At 35.4% G+C, this 21434-nt stretch overlaps 2 protein-coding genes and 1 long non-coding RNA gene across 5 annotated transcripts; 2 read left to right on the forward strand and 1 right to left on the reverse strand.

Annotated features, from left to right (window-relative positions):
• Positions 1–387: 387 nt before the first annotated feature.
• On the forward strand, positions 388–8540 carry LOC124167578. 2 transcript variants are annotated; one of them, XM_046545551.1, is made up of 5 exons: positions 388–692; positions 767–973; positions 1064–1175; positions 7604–7759; positions 7862–8540. In XM_046545551.1, exons 1-5 carry the CDS (start codon positions 561–563, stop codon positions 8185–8187), a joined length of 933 nt encoding a protein of 310 aa, XP_046401507.1. In that variant the 5' UTR covers positions 388–560; the 3' UTR covers positions 8188–8540. The 2 variants fall into 2 exon arrangements, with proteins under 2 accessions (XP_046401507.1, XP_046401508.1); XM_046545552.1 differs by having other exon boundaries at positions 597–688.
• LOC124167579 (sterile alpha motif domain-containing protein 15-like) lies at positions 8533–10829 on the reverse strand. 2 transcript variants are annotated; one of them, XM_046545553.1, is made up of 4 exons: positions 10607–10829; positions 10363–10513; positions 9260–9358; positions 8533–9166 (listed from the first exon to the last, which is right to left on the reverse strand). In XM_046545553.1, the coding sequence occupies exons 1-4, from the start codon at positions 10705–10707 to the stop codon at positions 8816–8818; spliced, it is 702 nt and encodes a 233-aa protein (XP_046401509.1). In that variant the 5' UTR covers positions 10708–10829; the 3' UTR covers positions 8533–8815. The 2 variants fall into 2 exon arrangements, 1 of the variants encoding a protein (XP_046401509.1); XR_006866728.1 differs by having other exon boundaries at positions 9030–9166; positions 9260–9676; positions 10607–10796.
• Positions 10691–20847, forward strand: LOC124167580. The gene is made up of 3 exons (XR_006866729.1): positions 10691–10832; positions 11033–11371; positions 11482–20847. It is a non-coding gene; the product is annotated as an uncharacterized LOC124167580 (long non-coding RNA).
• The last annotated feature ends 587 nt before the right edge of the window (positions 20848–21434 follow it).

Raw genomic sequence — 21434 nt, forward strand, 5'->3', positions numbered from 1 at the left:
ATAGATCGTAAAACTAATCTCTCCAAAACAGCGTGAAAACTCTCAGACGGCTGATATATGCAATACACATGCTTCCTTGTTGAACGTTTTTGGAGTTAGGAGCCCCGCTCAGGCAATCGCTGTTAAAAAAAAACAAATGGTTACATAAACTACGACTTGGAACTGTCGTAATGAATGTTTATCCACAATCATTAAGATGAATACCCAAAAAAATCGTTTTTCGTCATTATAATAACCATATATTAACTTAATCGATGTATTATCGCTTCACCGGAGATATATCTTTCAGCACCGGCCCATACGGTATTTTGAACGACGGAATATTTCCCGCTCGCATCACATCACATCGTTTTCGTGGCGCGATCTATTAATATAAATTAACATCACAAATGACAAGTGAAATTGCATATTTCAGTACAAATTTGTAAACAAGCCGTGACATTCTAAAAAGACCCGTGAAATTTTTCAATAAAAGGGGCTAGTGGACCCAGTTGTGCTTTGAAAAGGCGGTTGTCGATATTTTCATAGCTCGTGATAAATATTAGGTATTGTCAGGGTCAATGGAAGACGTTTGTATATGCAAGGTGCCGCTGGAAAATTTTCCTGGGGACTCACTCCTTGTCTACTCAAAGTGGACCAGTGAAAGCTTCACTGTAAATGTTTTTCATAAGGATGGAGCATGGCATAAGTCCGTACGTTAAGTAAATACATCTCCATAATAATTGCGTGGGATGCATGTTCCCTAACCAAGCGTTTCATTTTCCAGGTATCAGAATGTGACTTGAGTTCTCTCTCTAAATTAACACATGAATCGATGAGTGAATACCTGCATGAAACAAAGAGGGCATTAACTTCTGATGGCGGTTGCGCAGAATTTACGTATTCTTTCGTGAAGTCTGAATTAGTATGGAAAAAAATTGTTGACCCTGTCAATGGCATTAAAGTCAAGTTCGGTGCTTTGCAGCTCAAGGAGGTATGTCGCACTGCTTCATATATAGGAAAATGTTGTTTGTATATGATGAAATGTACCCATCTAACCTTGGTGTCTTTTTATTTTGTACAGATGCCAGTTTCAACATTCGCAGACGCCGCCGTCGAGTTGCTTTTAACTAAGTGTTCGACCCTGCAAGCGGCGAATAAGTCCTTAAAGAAGGAAAACGACGACCTGAGAACTGGTATTTATTCGTTAAGCGACAAAAATATAACACAAAGCCCACACAAACTCGTGGAAAAAAGTCGAAGAATTTACAGTCGGTGATTTTCATGTCTTGTTGTCTTCTTCAAGGTCGAAATTCAAGTTGCAAATGTATTATCCTTTATACCTCCATTGTTTGAATCTACTTAATCATTGTTGTCAGTTCAGTAATACTTCTCAAATCCAAAAATAAGTATTTGTATTTGATCAAGTATTTAAGTATATCTAATGAAGTTTATGGAGGAAATAAAAAATATAGAACTGTGTAGATATAGTAAAGAGTGTATAAAATTTTGATACTTTTTTCCCATCTCCTTATGATACAAATGATATATGACTTCTCCTCTTGTATCAGGAGACTGAGCCAAGAAGTAAAAATCCCTTGCAGGTGGGAATCAATCCCATGACCCCTAAGGTTATCTGTGGTGGTTTATACCCCACCAGATATCATATCCTCTATACATCAGATCCTCTACACATTCCATCCACCAATTCAGAACCTCTTTCCATTCCGTTAACATCATCCAATCTTTGGCCCTAATGTATGTCTATGTTCTCCCTCGTTTACCATGGGATTATGACTTAAACTGGTGCAAATTGCACGTACCCATTCCCATTGAAACTTTTCCTAATTTTTATATTTTCCTCTTCATTTTCTGTGGTTATCTTTTATTTACTTATATCTCCATCTACTTAGCCGTGTGTTCTTCTAACCTCCCTATTTTCTGAGATTACTTGTCTTACCATTAATAATACATGATAGTAATTTTTATTTCATACATTTATATCATGTACATTACATAGTCCATTTGATATCTCAGTCTATCCTTTGCACTCTCCAATATCCCAGCAACCATATACATATGTATAAGGCTTGCTTTGATAAAACTCTTCTGCTTTCTGTTATCAATCATATCTTATTTCCTATCCACATTCCCTAATACTTTTTCTATCCCCCTCTTCCCCTAGTGCTACATTGCATGTGGAATGAAATACATATATGTATCAGCAACTCCTTCTTTTCCCCTTGTCTAAAAATTTGACCTTTTATTTTTTATGAATAATTTTGTTTCTGGCGTGTGAGGGCTAAATTTTTAACTCTTTTCAAGTCTGTTTCTTATGGAGAGGAGAAAATTTTAGTACACAATTTTAGCATCCGCAATTTTTGGAAAACATGTGAATTAAAAATTAATAGGGTAAATAACATGAGTATTTAACATAACCTTAGAAGTTTTGAATATAACATTCATCGCATACTTCACCTTCCATAATAAAAACAGACTTAGGTTGAACCTAATGATGATACGACAGCATTGAATTTTATTGTATTAAAGAAAATTCCAATGGATGTAGCTGAGTCTTGATATTTATTCCACTGAGTATCATAGTACTTCATTGAATCCCTTACCAGTCCAATATTTGTGAATTTGTCGTATCGTAGGTGGAAATGTTTCCACTTTGTTTAAAGACAATTGAAAATATGTAGTTGATTGGGTATAATTTTATTCCTACTGATACCCAAAATAAATTTTAAAAAGTGTGAGTACAAAAACTCTATTATGGTTGTCAAAATTTTTCCGCAACTCCAGAAAAGGGACAAAAAACAGTATGTAATTCAATGGTCAAGAAAGAAAATTTCATTATTTTCTGCATACTTCTTTTTGTTGGACTAGCTTGCCATTTCCCTATAGTGACCTCCATGCATATGTATGCCTTTGGTACAAGTAATTTAATGACCCAAAAAATAAATGCATGCCATGAGTTTGAGCTCTAAAATGATCTACTTATAGGTAGTTGTTGTTCAGGATGCTCAAGATTGTTGCACAGAACACAAATTTTTTTACCCTATTTGAATATTTTTTTGTAATTCTAACTTTAGTAGAATGATCTTTATAAAAATAATCCTACTTTTGGAATCATGTATTGATAAACTTTGGATGCAAATGGATTGAAGTGAAAATTTATGAGCATATTTTTGAAATTTTGAGAAGTACAGTCACTTTCAAAAGTTTTAGGACAAAGTTTGTGGCGCCACTTCTGCATCTCAAGAAAATTTAGTTTCCCTTACTCCATTTGTTTTCCTTGCTCACGCACTGCAAATATTTCGCTTCCATGTGAAGATATATGAACAAAGAGGGAGAAATTACTTGCTAAATTTTTCGCTTTGTTTCGATCTTTGATGGATTTAATGATTAATTTCGTGTGCATACTCTGTGTCCTTGCTCCGGTTTTCACTGCTGGTATGATATTATGTATTACAAAAACGTTACCGTCAGAAATCGTGTGGCGTAGTGGAGTAAATGCGACGTCGTCATAGTGAAGGTTGTTGGATCGATTCCCCTGCTCGGAATTAAGATCTCAAATTTTTTTTCCTTGGTAACTCCTTTTGTATTCAATAATGGGTTTCAAATAATTTAAATTCGCCGTAACCGTTAAATACTTTTTTTAATGGTAAATGGTAATATACAAGTTAAGAATTGGGCAAGGGTTGACGTATCATTTTTATGGATTGCTAGTACACATTTTGAACGTTAGGGATTTGCAAGAGGGGTAACCGTAACCCGACGGTAAGGGGCGCATTCAAACCCAGCGTTGGTATTAACTTAGTGATTTTAGATTGGCGATGAAGGGTCATACATAGCAGTTGATTATTGCATTAATTAGTTTAGAAAGCTGTTGATTATTATGATTTTCTGCAAAGAGCACCATGCTTTATCACACGTCTCTTGAGACGGGTGATAAAGCACAGTGTTCACCACCACAAACCTCAGTCTAGGGATTCAAAATAGAGCTTCGAAATTAAACTTTTAAACGCACTATTTATAAAAATTCCCTGGGCAAGACCCCCGGTATGGGCTTCCCCAATATTTTTTTATGAGTCGGCACCCCTGCATATATATCATAGTTAAAGATGGCGGAAATAAGGAATTCGCCGATATTTGAATCCTCTTTCAAGTACTGTGTTAAGGGGAACGACAAATAACTTCAATTGCGCGTTCAGAGCACGTTAAAAAAGATAGGGAGTAGAGAAAGCTGGCATCGGCTTTCTCTTGTTCTTAACGAAAGGCGCCAAGGGTCTGAACGTCACATGCGACGGACAGATATTTTGTACTTGCAGTGCTACCCACACACCACACAGGATGGGAACGACATTCAACAGAAAAATGTCCACCACCACCAGATTTTTGAAAATAGCCCTCGGAGAGAATTACCTATGCATTGTCAAAACGAAAATCTGTCTCCGTGAAACCCCACTCATGCTATACACTTACCGTAGCAGGCACATAGCGCTAGAGGGTAGTAGAGCTCAATAACCCACTACAACTCTTAAATAATTTCAAGTTTTTCTAACTTAACTGAGAATCGTTTAACAGATAAACCTTTAAATATTGAAAAATGAAAACTAAAGGAATGAAGTAAATTCTATTACCATGACAAATTATAAAATTAATCCCAGGTAAGTTAAATTTGTGGATATCAATCATCTCTCCCCGAATAATCAAATAAAAATGACTTAAAGTGAAAATAATAATTAAATAAATAATCAAAAATAATTACTTGCGAACCCAAAACTTATGGAAAACTTTAAAATTGATAATTTTATTGCCGTGTTTTTATTCAGTACATACGCATAAAAAATAATTGTAAATTTTCGTAACATCTTTTATCGACCAATAAAAGTAAAAAAATCAAAACATGATACAAAAATGGCAAAGCTGCGAAATTATTCTTCGGAAGGCGTAAGCGTTGGTTTTATCTAATTAATAGCGAGAAATACCGCCATTATTTTCTATGACCGCCTCCAGTCTGGAGCTCATAGAACGAACTAAATTCTCGCACACCTGAGGACGGCGTCCAATCGATTGCCTTATTTGGCGCACATGACCAATTTCTTTCTGTGAATTTTCTAATTTTTATGTTTTAACTTATCAAAATTTAGACATTGTGGTTTTATAAAGCAGTTAATAAAGTCCAAATTGTGGCGAGCCATTTATAACTCGGTTTGGTAAAAGTGCAATCCGTAAACGTGCCCCGTATGTAAACGAACCTGAGTGTACACTACACATTTGGGTTTATTCTGCACTAGCACCTTCTGATATACAACAGTTTTTGCTTTGTTATTAGACGCACGAACAAATGAAGCGGATAGTTTACCAACACTGAACATGACACATATAATTGTTCATGAAAAAAACATGGATTTCCTAAATTCAGACTACAAACACTCAACGGTTGACATAGTAATTAGCTAATCATCATCGCGAATGAAACACGAAGCCGAAATTTGAATTTATTTTAACCCTAAGGGCATATCAGATGGGATCATGGGAATCCTTGGAATGAGAATATCCTCATCTTTTGGATTGCTGATGTCTTCTGTGGAGTTTAGGGGGGGGATGTTGAAGGGGTAGGTGGAGGTGAGGGGGAAATGGGGAGGGATTGGCTGGTGGCTAGCAATTAGCGACGTTCAGCCCTGGCGGTTTGAACGCTGTTTCCACCCAGGTGTGCTGGGTGAATTTTCTGGTAGTATTTCGATTTAGGAAAGGGAAAAGCACTGCTCGAAGGAACTATTTTGTGTTGGAGTACTGGTTCAACGAATGGGGGGGAATTGGTGGAGAGGCGATGGTTGTTCATTCGAATGGATACTGCCGTGGTGCTTTCTCCAATGTAGTAGGCAGGGCAGAAATTGTAGGATAGTCGGTAGATGGAATTAAAGGAAGAGTTTATAGGAAAAAGGAGAAGAGGAAGATTTGTTGATGACTGGTGGGGAGGTGGAGCGAAAACAGAAGCAGCACTTGCATCTTGGGCGGTTGCATGTTGAGGAGGAAGAATATGGGGGGGGGAGTGCGGGGGAGAGAGGGGTGGGTGGATCGGAATATTTGTGCACGTTGGGTGCCCTTCTGTAGGTGATAGAAGGGCGGAAAGGGAGGAGATTGGAAGTACTTTGGTTTGCGCTGATGATGGCGTAGAGGTCTCTTAAGATATTTTTTATTTCTTAGGGCTGTTTAGGCCTTCTTCTAATTCATTGGATAAAATTCTAGATTGTGCATTCGCAATAAGGTATAATATCAACAGGTTTGGATTTCCGCTCGCCATACTGAGTGGAGAGCTGCGTCAAACCAATCCTAGGATTGTTGACCAGTGATGATGATGATTATCAGCTCGCCGATTACTTGGATGAATCCGTTCTGACAAATTAGTTGGATCTTTGCATTGATTGAAAACTAGAAAACACATCCAACGCAAAACCCAAATTAAGTAGTATGTGATGATTATAAAGGCTATTTGCTGTATGTAAGTCAAGTTGGACGTCATATAATGACACACATATCACCCGTCTCAAGGGACGGGTGAAAAAGTATGGAGCTCATTGCAGAAATTCATAATAACCAACAGCTTTCTAAACTAATTAATGCAATAATCAACTGCTATGTATGACCCTTCATCGCCAATCTAAAATCACTAAGTTAATACCAACGCTGGGTTTGAATGCGCCCCTTACCGTCGGGTTACGGTTACCCCTTTTGCAAATCCCTAACGTTCAAAATGTGTACTAGCAATCCATAAAAATGATACGTCAACCCTTGCCCAATTCTTAACCTGTATATTACCATTTACCATTTAAAAAAGTATAAAACGGTTACAGCGAATTTAAATTATTTGAAACCCATTATTGAATACAAAAGGAGTTACCAAGGAAAAAAAATGTTGAGATCTTAATTCCGAGCAGGGGAATCGATCCAACAACCTTTACTATGACGACGTCGTATTTACTCCACTACGCCACACGACTTCTGACGTTGAGGCTTTTGTAATACATAATTTCATACCAGCAGTGAAAACCGGAGCAAGGACACAGAGTATGCACACGAAATTAATCATTAAATCCATCAAAGATCGAAACAAAGCGATAAATTTAGCAAGTAATTTCTCCCTCTTTGTTCATATATCTTCACATGGAAGCGAAATATTTGCAGTGCGTGAGCAAGGAAAACAAATGGAGTAAGGGAAACTAAATTTTCTTGAGAAGCAGAAGTGGCGCCACAAACTTTGTCCTAAAACTTTTGAAAGTGACTGTACATATGTACTAATACCAAATGACATTTTCTGTACTGTGATTCTGACACATGCCTCACTCCTGCCAACTAGGATTTTTGTATGTTGTTTGAACCAGTGAGAATATGGTGAATTTTATTGTAGTTTTATGAGACATTGCAATTACCTTATACATATGGATTTCCCAATAAAAAGACATATGTTGAGCAAATTAGTAATAAAGTCCAAAGTGGACTTGATGCACGCCCAGCAGCACTCGTACTTTAGGTGGAAAGTCTTGAAAGTTATAATGAGAATATGTAATTTATGTGTTCAATGAGTCTTCACATTAATGTATCTATAATTTTACAGCAAACACTTCCTTACGCACCCATGTGGGCAGCATTGCCAAATTGAAGTCTGAAATGGAAGAGGCTGTTTATGCTAAGTCCTTAGCTGTGCTTAATGCAAAGAAGGAGAAAATATGTGAGCTGCAAGAATTCATTGAGTCTCGTCCTACAACCTCAGGTAATTATCGTCAGCTGTTAGCTATCACTGTATTATGAAAAGACCTGTAGATTTTTTTCGATTTCATAATTCTCTAGAAATTATAAAACTCTCTCATTTTAGGGAGCTCACACGATGTTGCTTGTAAAACTAAAAATATTGAAAAGGATGTTTCACCAAGTAAATCAATTGACTTGTATGGAAGTGAAACTGAATTGGACACAGACTGTAGCAGTGACATGGATTATTCAAAGAAATGTTCCGCCTCAAAAACTGGAGTGGCAACTAGAGTTGAAGAAGAAGATACAGATTTCATGCCAACGGCTGCTAAATCTCTCAAGCTGGGCAATGCATCTCCAGAAAAAGCCAAAGTCTCCATCGAAAGGGAAGATAATTATTCAGATGACATTTTTGTGCCTACCAGGCGGAAAAAAATGGTTAAATCTTGAGCCTTGGAATGTTTAGTTAACAAAACCATTTTATTTTATTGTGATATACTGTGATTTGGATGGACAGATGAATTAGTGGGATCAGATTGTGTTAAAATAGTATTTGTTCGTCAATGTTGATGATCAGCCTCTCATTTGATCTGACCACTTTTGACTCCATTTCATTTTTTTGTGATTCCTACTTGTGCTTGATGGCACTTCTAATTCCCGGAGAGTTACCTAATTCGAGAAATAGCCCTTGACCACAAATGTTACTGCATAAAAGCATGAGTGAAATGGAACAGTTTATTGATGCTGCTGAAGACCAGTAGACTATAGAGTTTCGTTAAATAAAATTGAATCATGTATTTTTATCTCACATATTTATTTTTTCAAAACGTTCACAATGAGTGGCATAATTATTCGAAGTGTACATATTATGATGCACAAAAAGGAATAATGTTGCACAAAATTCCTAACATTCCTATGAATTAAAGAGCTTTAAAAGTGCTCTGTGAATTTCGTGACCCCTCATCTTATGCCTGTGATTTAAGAGAAATTAAAAATATGTTGTTTTTTCAAAAATATGTTGATTTTATAGCTCACATTTTTAATGCTTCTTGATGGCCTCCTAGCAATGGATTTCTCATTATAGTATTTTCGTTGCTTTCATTTCTTTAATTATTTCCCCCATTGAAGATGACTTGCATGCAAATAGAGGACTATTGCGTCTGATTCTCCATGCTCCTACCATTTCTTTGGGAAATTTAGGTTCTTCAGAAATCGTCCAATCCCATAAATTTTCAGGTAGTTTTGGCTTTTTCATCAAATAACGAACTTCCTCTAAAATTTTTGTTTTTTGCTTTCTATCAATAAGTATTCCAGTTGGCCTCTTATATATTAGAATCATTGTGTTTGGATCCCTTGGTGGTAATGTTACACTCCTTGCAAAACATTCTTGCTCTATGTTCAACATATCTCGCACTGCTGAAGTAATAACCTGTTAAGAGTATCAATTGGTTCATCAAATATTTACCATTTAATATGAAATAGATACTGGCTCACAAGAAAATCTTGTCGTGGCTCAAATTACCATTATGTGTCCAAAATCAGTAATATTCCATTTTGGCAGGGTAGACGCATCCACTAATATCAATTTTCTCCCAGAAATATAGTTCTGCTCAAAGCAGTTCTGAATTTTTGTTTGAAAGAAATTTTTTTTCAGTTAGATGATTACCACACTAGTTATTGCTCCCTATTTTTTTTCTATGGAAAATTATAATTTAAGTTACTTCCATCTGCCTGGCCAATTCATGGCCATGAAAATTTGAGTCTTAATATGATTCTAGATGCATTTTTAAAAAATCTGGATCCAAACTGAAAATTCTCTCTTTCTTGTCACGTGAGGCATAAAAGGCCTTGGTGAGTTATGCTTCAATAGTTCAAAAATTAATTGTGGTTCACAGTCAAATACTCCGGCTCATACTCCAAATGTCTCTTTTTGCTGATTCTGTTAGAGTTCAAAAAATAAAAACATTTAAGGTGAGCTTATAATGTCACTCACTGCTTCTATTCAATTACTATGAATGCTGCACATTATTCCCTTTCCCTCATCAACCTGCAAAATGGGCTCTCCACTGACCATGAGCTAAAAAATGTACTTCATCTGTGTCATTAGTTCCTATAATGGTGTTTACTAGCAACCTATACCACTGTCGCCACATGTTAAATATTTATGCAGGGTTGGCCATGATGCATTTCATTTATTGCCTTTTTCTTGACTATAGTCACAGTATATACAGTAGACATTGAAACAGAAATTTATAGTTATAACTACCAATTTCTGTTTCAACGCAAAAAAATATATTTACCTTTACTCCCAATCCTTACTACATATTCAATTTTTATTTGTTATAAATGATTATTACCTTTATTATGCATTTACATGCTGTTATAAAACCAAATTCAGCTTATTTAGACATTACTAGGTGAGGTAAACATGTGGCGCCTCTGTTACAACTTTTTCTCTTGAATATATGTCCCTGAAAATTACTGAATTTTCTTTTTTACTGAACTACTGAAAATCCCTCATTAATTTCAGATACGTTACCCTCAGTATTTAATGGTAGGGACAAAGTTGCTTATGTTAAATTTCAAAAAATTGTACGTTTTGTGTCAAATCGCTTCATGTCTCACCCTATACTGTGGAAAGCCTAGAACATGTTCTACCCAATCTCCTACTTCTTCAATGGTCCAATTCCAACAATTTGGTGGGGGTAGTTTGTTGAATACTCTGCCACATAATTCCTTCAAAGTAAGAGGATTTTGTGTGAATAGCCACGGAACCCTGTTGTATTGAAGAAAAGTACAGACATTTTTGATTATGTTGCAACTAATCAAATAAAGCGCCTTTATGACAAATGACATAAGAATTTCGCACCTTTTCTGAGGCTTACGGCAATATCGGTAGTCCAAATAATAAGGTAGCTTTGATTTGGTTGGATGTTGTGTGAAGGGGGTCTCGGTATCATACTTAAGCATTTTGAAAATGTGTAGACGAAAGAGTGATATGGAGAATCTGACATTACGTTAATTACGTTTCCGCCGTTGCGTTGGTAAGGCAACAAATGAATGCGCAATGGGCTGCTGAATGAAAATCCTCAAGTGTTAGTAAACAATATGCATAGCCATCCAGGGCCGAACATATATTCTAGTTACTATGAATGCAAGAAGGATTTATCTAGTATTGAATTAAATCAATCGTCTTTGTAGATTGTGTTAATTACTTGCATTATGATCAGTGAGTGTGCAGTTCAAAGTCCCAAGCACCATTGAATTCTTACCAACATTTACCTTTGTTTTCCAGTGGTCTTCGCGAATAACTGTTGTGATAAATTTTGGGAAGCCTCTTCAGTAGGCGAGCCATGGACTTAGCTCCTACTCTTCCGTAAAATGAACTCTGCGCTTGCTCTTTGTGAAAATGAATTTCAGGCAAAGGATAGCCTGGCTCCTTCTCTTCGTATACTTAATTGGGACCCTCGCAACTGCCTATTACCTGTTCGAGTTGTCAGATCAGTACAAATCAAATGCTTTGGAACACAGTAACAAGTACCATCAGCACAAGGATCAAGGGATATTTTGGCATCATCTCGTCGATGTCCCATTTTCCATTTGGGTCCTAATTTTTGTGATACCATACTTACAGGTAATTAATTTTTGTCTTTGTAAGCAGAAAGGACAACGATTGGAATTTTTATTATTATACTGATTTATCTTAGCTCGTATTTAATCGCATTAATTGTTTTTTTTCTTCAGATTTTCTGGGTTCTATTGCTGTGTACAAAATCAGAACCAGTGGCTCATGTTCGTGCCTGTTTGTTGCCAGTCGTTGGGTGGTACTTTATTTGTGGTGTTAGACCCACCTTGGCGAAGTCATCTGCCGATAGCCTGCCTCGGATATACCTATCGAAAAATTCATCAGATGGGAGTCCTCAATACATAAGTGAAGACACCATGGTGCTACTGGGGTAAACCATCCGCTCAACTTTTATTGTGGAAGTGAGCTTGACATTGGTCATCGATTTTATATGCTGTGCGTAAAGGGATGTACATGTGTTAAGCTATTTTCTAATGCAACTTCTTCGATAGCAAGAAATGTGTGATACCTTCACTGTGATGTCCAAGGTTTTTTTCTTTGCATAAAATAGTATGTCCAGATTTTATTGATAGAAGTATGTCAGTTTTATAGGCCGATGCCTCATTCTCTTTGCATATCAATAGAGCCCAGGTTGAAATTGTGCCTTTAGCTAATTTTTATTGACCCATTGTCATAGAAATAGTACAATTTTTTTCTAGTAATGATATTAATCATAGACATTAATTTATATGACTTCATGTTAAATTTTCATCTCATCTGAAATTTTTCTCTAGGTAACATAGAATCCCTGCATAGTAGAACTCGATAGACAATTGGTATTCAATTTATTTATCACATGACAGTAATTTATATGTTTTAGGCCATCCATTTGGAGAGTAGGTATGCCATCTTTGAAAATTGTTTACTGCTGCTGAGTAGGTTATGCCTCTGAATTTTTGTTCAGGTTGTCAAAACTATGGTTTTATGACAGGCCAATATGAATAGCGCTCAGAGAAGACATTAAAATTTTCAAGGTAACCATTGTTTGAGAAACTTTGGGAACGATATTACTTTGATTTTTCGTTTTAAACTTACTTACTTAGAGATCATGAAACGGTACATTTTTTCAATAGTTACACTTGCAGCAGCAGACTTGACAGCGGTGTTGGAGGGACCAGCCTCTTCACATTTTCATGTGAAGGAAACATCTTGCATAACTAAACAATATTAAGTTAAAAGTATGAAGCAGCAATGGAAAAAATCAAAATTCAACCCAAAATATATCTTGAAATTATATCTGAGCTCACATGGCAATAATTAGGCTTGATTTTGAACAAAACTAAGTAAAATAACTATCAATGTACCTCCAGGTCACCAAAGCCTGTAAAAGGGATCAATCCTCTTGTTTAACTATTGGGCCACTATTGAATATCCTCCCATTTAAGATTCAACTTCATCACTCATAAAACTAGTCAACTCATATCTTGAAGTAGAGGATAACCCATGGCAATATTCCTTTGGGTGCTAGGATCCTTTAACTCAGTCCTATTATGTTTTTGAGAGAGATTAAAAACTTGGATATTAAATTTGTCAAGTTATTTTTTGGGATATTGTTAGTCTTTGGGTGATCACTTAGTTAATGTATTCTATCCTTGGGTTTCTGTGGGGAACGCGTTAGAATAGTGTAGTCAAATAGCATCACATTAAACCTGTAGCTGCAGGCAAAGCATTTTTGCATAGTTAATGGCGGGGAAAATTGTCTATTATATTTGATCCTCCCCAGTATCGGCTGCATCGATTTATCTCTATCACCGGAGCTCTTTCATTGCCGAGGGAATGAATTGTCCTTGCCCTCCCCTATGCTTTTTTAGGTTGTATGTACTTGATTTTTATGAGGCATGATCCTTTCTCCCTATGGTTTGCACAAATGACTTTTTGGCATCATATCAATTCGAAAGTTGCAGGGTGTGTTTGCTTTAAGCAATGGTGGATGGAATTCTGCATGTGATTTTTGGGAACTATGCTATTGTTTAGGGGAGGCCTAAAATGTGGATTACAAAATTAACTCGATCTTTTTCCAAAAACTACTGAAGGCGTTGAAGCATTAAATTCAGCGGCAGGACAACCTCACAAAAATGGCTTCTGTTGGTAGGCAGTTACATATTATGATATCATTTCATACATCACTTTTGATGTGACTGATCATCTTAAGAGGATGCTTCACTCCTGCTCAACTTGTCTTTTTTTCTTGCCATATTGCACGCTTAGAACTTGCACTATCATCAGGAAATGCACAGTTAATATGGATTCGACCCTTTTCAACATTTGCCTGTGGCCTTATTATGAAAAATTTTCCTCATTATTTTGTCAGAGGCTAAATTTTTATTTTTGAGCTAGGCACCAACCGATAAATGTTGGAATAGGGCTACTAAATGTGATCTGAAAATTTCAAGGGTAAACCATAAGCATTTTTCATAGGTTTTCTTCCGCATCATATGACATGTGGACAAGTTTTCCTGGCTATCCTTCCAGTGTCTTCAGGTTGAAGGTGAAGATGTTGAAGGTGAAGATGTTGAAGCAAGAAATTCTGTGGTGGGAGGACCTCACAAAAATGGCTTCGACCTGAAGGCGCTGGCAGGATAGCCAACAAAACTGCATTCATCAAGTCGACTTATGTAGAAGGATACCCCGAAAAAATACAGAGATCAAACCATTACTGCAAAAACCTTTGTTCTCACTGTATACCATAATTTAATGAGTAATATGTACATCACGAAAATACGATTGAGCAGGAGTGATTTATTCTTTCAAGTGAATGCATTCTCTTAACTCTTCAGCTGTGGGAAATATACATGTAAGAGTGTACCAGTGACTGTGGGAAAAACATACTAAATCTTTCAGCCATCTCTTCATACCCGCTCTTGCTGGCCCTTCTTTTCTCTATTCCCCAATGAACTCTTTTTTGCATGAATGCGACAATTGGCAACCCTCCCTTCTTACCCAAACTAGTCCCCCCTTGCTTGTTAGAGTCCACATTCTATTCCCTATAGATACTATCCTGTCCCTTCATAATCCTCTCAATGTGTTCTAGTGGCTGAATGCAAGAAATGAGATTCATAGAAATTTTATGATCAATATGGGTAAATATTCACCAATTTCCTGATTGTTAGTTATCAAATTTAGCTGAGAATTGAGGGCAAACTTCATACAGTGTTTGTTTTATAGATTTTAGCTGATGAAATAATTATCATGGTAACCCAAGTGTTGCCGGTTAGCATTTTTTTTTTCCCATCATCATAAGTCAGCAATCCTCAGATTTGTTTGATGCAACTCTCCATTCCACTCTCATATATGCTAGCCTTTTTATGGGGACATATTTCATGTCTTTTACATCCTTTATAACCTGTCCTATGTCATTCATTTTTGTCCTAGAAGCTGAAATAAGACGGTGGCCAAAAGCTTCCCTTAGAAGTATGAGAGAAGGGTCAGAAGGAGATTTAAAAAGTTTTCTATCTACTCTATCTAGTTTAATGGGTACTGAGAGAGATTCTTTCCACTTTCCATGGTTGACTAATGACTGCCACGTTGATAGCTGCCGCAGATGAATGGTTAAATTTTTCATGTGTGCTCAAACTTCTCTAGCATGATGCCATTGTAAGGGTGTGCCAGAAATGTTATTATTTATCATAATTGTCAGTTTGATAACAGCTTGTGAAAAGTTAAAGATTATTTTATTATCAGTAATGGCATTTTATCCATTGGGGACAAATCAGTCATCTTACCTAATCATTGCTATTAGCCTATAAGCCTCACCTGACATTAGCATTTATCCCATCAAAAGAGATTGGCCAGCCATATATTTCTTTGGGGGAATATTTTGTATTTAAAGCAAAACAATAATTCAATCCTTAGCAATGATATGCTTTCCATGCTGGAGATAATACCATCATGATTTTGAAAAACAGAGAAGTTAATTTTTAGCCTCTTTTTGTCATCAGTGACAGTTATTACTTTGTTTATATAAAAATAAAAAATACCATAATATGAATAAAAAATATGAAGGCATGTGCATTTAAAGAAAAGTGCCTATGCATCGGTGGATAGTTAATATTTACGAAATTCTAATCATTAGAAGGTTTGTGATATAAATTTTGATCTCACTCATTTTTTATTAATATGTACTCTTAACTGTGCGAATGAAATTTTTGAAAGCATGGCACTCCAGAAAATTGATACTCTGACGTTGGTTTAGAATATCTTCATAATGAATGCATGTATGAGGAAAGAAGTGGTGAAAAGTTATATGCCATAAAAATAAGGCTCACATTAAAGTTCCTGAAAGAAATTAGCCCTCAGAGCTATTAGACTGCTACCTTGACCCTGTTGCTTTGTGTGGAACTGATTATTTATTTATGGTGTTCATCATTGGAGCTTGAAAAATACTTATTCAGCCATGCTCTTTGTAGCACAAGGGATGCATTTAAGGATACTAATATTTTTAAAGTCTTTAATGCTTTTTCCAAATATCTATCCCTCGAATTTACCATACAAATTCTTTTTCAATGGCAACTTGTGCCTTAGATCCCCCCCCCTGTGGGTAGCCCTGAATGCATTAGTACAACGCGGAGTTCGCTCTATGATTTCTAATTTGCATCAACTGAGCCATTTCAAAATGATAGTGTAAGAGATTTGATCATTCAGTGTAACTTGTGTGAAAATTTTCCTATGAGCTGTGTATGTTTAAATTGGAAGGCTTTTACCGTATTTATCTTGATATAGTCTCCCCTTTTTTCCAAAAATGCTTAGGATGAATGTTCCTGTGTGACTATATTCCTGTGTATTTCTTAAATTTTTTCCTAAGACTGAAGCCTCCAAAATATGGTAGGGGACTATATTCAGAGAAACATTGTAATTTTTTTTCTTAGAAACATCTTTGGCAAAGGTTATCACTTAATATAGGTAGTTTTCCTTATTTGGTCTCACACAATTTTAAAATTACCCTTTCCTAGAAGCATCTGTCATTCAGGCAGTACTGTTAATATACTCACAGGTTTAATCATTATTAAGAGCTGATAGGTGTATGTATCTTATGATTACCTTTAAAAATCATAGATACATACTTGTACCATATTATGGACAATTTTCTATAGTTTGAAACTATGCTGAAAAATGCCTGATAAGCTGTTCCACATTTTAAATATACCTCTCATATGAAACATTTTCTCGTAATTGAGTAAAACTATAACTAAGCAAAACAAATTGTGGGAGTATTGTTTCATTGGGGTGTTCCAACAGTGGATATTAAAAACAGTTGATTATTTTCACTGTTGTTAACTATTAATGAAAAAACTGTGAAACAAGGCATGGCTGTATGTATATAACTCATATTTAAATACCAGTGGGAAGAAACTTGCCCGATAGCTTAATCAAACCACCATACTTGGTTTGAATTGGAGATTGGCCATGAGTGTTGCTAGGTACAGCATAAATCCTGGAATAGTTGTTGCATGTTTTTTAACGGTGATGTGTTAGGATCTGCGTTAAATATATTGTGAAGAACTTTCATGAGGGTTGAGAAACCTGCATACATTTTGGTTCAATTATTGCGTGGAATAGCCAAATAAGTGGGGTTTGATGTATAGAACGGGAAAATTGCTCTCATTCCAATGTTCTTTTATTTTATTTTGGATATTTTTCCACCACTGAAGGTGGCATTTATACTGTGCAGACTACCTATTAAAATATCTCTCCGAAAAAGCTGAACCAAGGTATATATACGTTAAATCCATTTTACACTTGCTTAAAATGTGCCATATTTTATTTTATTTTTTCAGTGTCTTTTGTAAATTTTTGCTTTGAAGTGTATATATAGTTCTAGCCAAAAGATAAGTTTTTGTCAGTCAGCAGTGAAATATAAATTAAATATAAAGGGGGGCCAGTCCACCCCCCCCCCCCCCCCAAATGAGAAAAATGAAGAAAATGATCGAGTTCAATAATGCGAGTTATTTTAATGAGCCATGCACAATGGAATAGCCATGGTGTGTGGTAATATGTACTGTCCATCTTCTATTATCACTCATCTTTCTAACTTATTTAAATTTTATATTTGCTTCAACCTAAAATATTACGGGGTGTCCTTGTATAAAATTTCTTAACCTACTTAACATTTATCTTACCACCCGTCTCCCACCAACATATAATTTATATTTGCCACTGTATTTAGTACTCCATTAGCAAAGTGTGCTAATTTGAAAATGGCATCAGTGCTGGTGTTTCAGGCCTTTATGATCAATGCCTGAATATTTCATCATTTAGCAGAAACATCATTATTTATTGTTAAGATGAGAAAAAATTCATTTTTCCAAAGTTTTATGGGATTTTGCTTGCTCGACTCATCGGATCTAATGTTGCCCTAGCATTTTGTAGCAGTGCACATCCTTATACTCGTCCACCATTTGACAGTTTGTACAAATCAAGCATTTAAACTCCTTACAATTTCAGGGATAATGTTTTCTCTCGATCTCTGTAATTTTTTTTGCTGTCTTACTGTTCAATAATGTATAAATAATGGTTGTATGATTATGTCAACCCTTCTAAGCTGAAACAGATATGTGGGACAATAATTATAAGTATAGCATGGGAATCTCAGCAATGCTGTGACTACGTTCAAGTTCAGTCCTGTAACTATGGCAAGAATTTGTATTACCATGAACACTGAGGACATCTCCTGTCAAATTTAGGTAAAATGAGTTAGTGGTAATGTCAGTTGGCAATTTGGCAGCTCTATTGTTTTAAAATACCTTTAAATATAAATTTCAGAGAGTTCAAGAGTTGAGGATATGTTTTTGGTACCCCAATTCATGTACCCTAATTCTTTCGGTCTCTTCTCTATTTTTTTAATATTTTAGCAGTGCTAAGTGATTTTTTATACCTTCTACAACTACGTATGCATTTTATGATAAATAGTTAGAACGGGCTCTTTTCCGTGGCCATGAGTTTTGAAATAGCACACTAAGTTCCAGCATGTATTTCGTAAATTTTGATAGAAAACAGGTGCCACAAACTAGATCACTGCCTCCATGCCCTCCAGTCCCTGTAACATTACAAATCACTGTCAAAACCTTTTTCATCGATTTCCCTCTTTACTTCTGCCACTATTTCCGAATACGTCAGCCATCATAAGTGGCATTGCTTTGTGTACTTGATCAAGTTTGTTTAAGTTAAAGTGACCATACATCCCAGTTTACCCGGTATTGTCCCGGCGATGTTCCCCGGGGCAGGCAAATGTCCTGTTTTTGGACTTGTATCTGTGTGAAATACTGAAACTTTCATTTTACGTCCTTTTATAAATTTGTTGCCCTGACAAAAACACAACAATACATAATAAATAATTATGCCACTAATGTTGCTGGTGAGCTGCATATCTTACTGTCTCTATCCTGATAATGAATCGAAAGAATATAGAGGGGGAAAAACTCGTACCCGACATTTACGACATTAGTGTCTTTTTGTAATTTTTACATGTAGTTAACCGTAAACAACACAAAGTGAATGTTTGAAAGTCTCCCATAGTTAAATCACCTGACCATTTTAAAGGGCAATGTTTATAAAATAAATACCCTACCCCAAAAATGTTGCGAAAATGCTTAGGTACGCTATGTGTACCGCTTTGTCCCTTCCAAGATATGGTCACTTTATCTAAGTCAATACTGTTTTTTCCATTTATGAAATGAAAAAAATTGAAAGAATAAAAATTTGAGATAAAAAATGAAAAAATGCTGTCTTGGGGATCATAAGTACATTACAGCTCTGCTTGGGTTTCAAATCATTTTGATCAGGGGCAGTGAAGGCTTGGAAAAGAAATAATGGAAAGTAATTTTGCATCAGAGTAATCACACAAAATGACATTTCAGTTGGGTTAAAAGCTCATGGCCTAAAAATAAGATAAAGAGAAAATTTGAAATGTTTCATGTAATTTGCATGCATGCAAGACTGATCTCTATCAATTCCCACCAATTTTTAGGTATCTCTGGGAACATTTACGTTATTTTTAGACTAAAATTCCCATTTTAATAACAAAGTAGAGCTTCTGTGAGAGGCTCTTTTTGCTTGTGGACTGGGCATTTTTCTGTGAACAGATAAATTGGGGTATCATTACTATATACATTTTTTGTATTCAATCAATTGTGTTCGTTCATAGCTATATGTTCCTCACTGTTTCATATAATGGGTTATTTAATAAATTGCATAGCATTTTTCATATTTTTAGTAATTCCTGTGCTCAATTTATTGATTAGTAAAATAATTGTCCTACATTGATGCATTATTTACTCTGCAATGTTTGTAGGAATTATGATATTCTGAGAAAAAAATCATGGTACAAACTTGACCAAGTAATTAATTTGTATGATTTCATCTGATCTTCATTTTCCAACCGTGATACAAATAGCCTGTAAATAATGTCTTGCAAGTGCTATGTATGTTTATTTTAAAAGGATACGATCTATAACTAGTTTAATGTCAACATTTTGGAGGCTCTAAAAATCTGCAAAGTGAATTACTCTTTCACATAACCTTAATATGTATAAATATTAAGTAATTTCCAGCTAATGTAAAGTTCATGCATCTGACATTCCATCCGGTTTTGATACGTAAGGGTAAAATACTCAAAGTAATTTACAGAATGATATATTGTTTATTGTCTGAATATTGGTATTAGAAGAATTAATATGCATTAAAATTACATTTAATTTCCTGGATTTTCAAAGCATTTAAAATGAAAACAATAGACATTATTGTGATCCATTTTGTGTTATGGTGTGTATTCAAGAGATATTTATCTTGTAAAGTCAATGATTTAAGGTTTACTTTTCTAATGAAGGTAAAAATGTCAATAGTTCATTAAGATTGTCATGATTTTTGTTGGGTAGACCAAGTAATACTAAAAAAATCTACCAGTAGATGTATTAACCACTATCAGTCTCTAGATTCTAATTTTAAGTTATTATGCAGCCACAGACTAAAAGGTGTGTTTCAACTATCATTTAGGTAATACATATTACCCATTTTTGTGCAGAGAAAACAATAACTTGAGATGGGTTTTTAGCCCCATAAAATTACACTAAATACTTGAATGGAATAATTTACAGGAATTATTACTATGTATATTGTTGGCAATCATATCTAGGAATACATCTAGTGACTTAATTGGAAATGTCAAAATTTGGTTTTGAAATTGTCGAATTGAGGCAATGCTGCTATTATTTTTCAAACTGAAGGGCAAATACTTATTAAGACTGTAATTATCTTGTGCCATAAAAGACTTTTTGTACTTAGTATTTTGGTAAAAAAACTAATGCAATGAAAATGTTTGTAATGGAGTGTATGATGCTTTGTATATGCTTTATCTTACTGCTTATTTCTGTGGCTCTATAATAAGTTCAATAGTAGTAGTTATTACATCTAACTCAGGTTTTTGTAAAAATACTATTCTTATACTGTTGGAATAATGGACACGTCTAGTCAATAAACCTGAATTTTTCACACTGAAAGTTTTCATTTTAAACCTCAAATCTCCTTTTTTATGTAAATGTATGGAACATTATACACAATATACAATTTTCTACTTTTGTCGTAAGTGGGGTGGATTGCGAAGTTGATTTTTGGGTAAAATATACTTCTACCCTGCTAATGAATGAACTCTCATAATTCTATCAGAGTAAATAAAAAAGTGCAAGTTTTGAGCCACTAGTAGATTTATGACACCTACAAGAAAGCAAGATAAGAGGAATGCAGTGCTATGCACTTAGCTTCCTGCAACGCGCTTGGCTACTAAATAATTGACATAGGTAGAAAAAAAAAACTGTACTTGGTGTTGTGAGACAGAAATAATGTGAGGAGGGTATAGCAGTTAATGCTATACAGCACTACTTTGATTTTTCACTGCTTCTACAAACTATCCCACAAGTCACCGCAAGGCTGTAGGCATTTGGGTTGTTAGGACACCAGCTGTTTGAAAAAAGTAATTGTTAGAGAGAATTGACTATCCAGTTCAACCTTAAATTTATTAAAGTCCATTTTCTAGGTGAAAATGGATTCCTAAGATTATGTATTCGCTAAAATATATCATTCA

Source organism: Ischnura elegans, chromosome 11, assembly GCF_921293095.1.
Source record: "Ischnura elegans chromosome 11, ioIscEleg1.1, whole genome shotgun sequence".
NCBI classification, from domain to species: Eukaryota; Metazoa; Arthropoda; class Insecta; order Odonata; family Coenagrionidae; genus Ischnura; species Ischnura elegans.

Bases quoted from the DNA above. Each gene is read 5' to 3' on its own strand.
- LOC124167578 (XM_046545551.1), top strand. From the start codon at position 561: ATGGAAGACGTTTGTATATGCAAGGTGCCGCTGGAAAATTTTCCTGGG. The intron at 974-1,063 runs GTATGTCGCACT...TATTTTGTACAG, and splicing joins GTGCTTTGCAGCTCAAGGAG to ATGCCAGTTTCAACATTCGC. The intron at 1,176-7,603 runs GTATTTATTCGT...ATAATTTTACAG, and splicing joins AAACGACGACCTGAGAACTG to CAAACACTTCCTTACGCACC.
- LOC124167579 (XM_046545553.1), bottom strand. From the start codon at position 10,707: ATGCTTAAGTATGATACCGAGACCCCCTTCACACAACATCCAACCAAA. The intron at 10,514-10,606 runs GTGCGAAATTCT...TCAATACAACAG, and splicing joins TGCCGTAAGCCTCAGAAAAG to GGTTCCGTGGCTATTCACAC. The intron at 9,359-10,362 runs GTGAGACATGAA...ACAAAAATTCAG, and splicing joins TAGGCTTTCCACAGTATAGG to AACTGCTTTGAGCAGAACTA.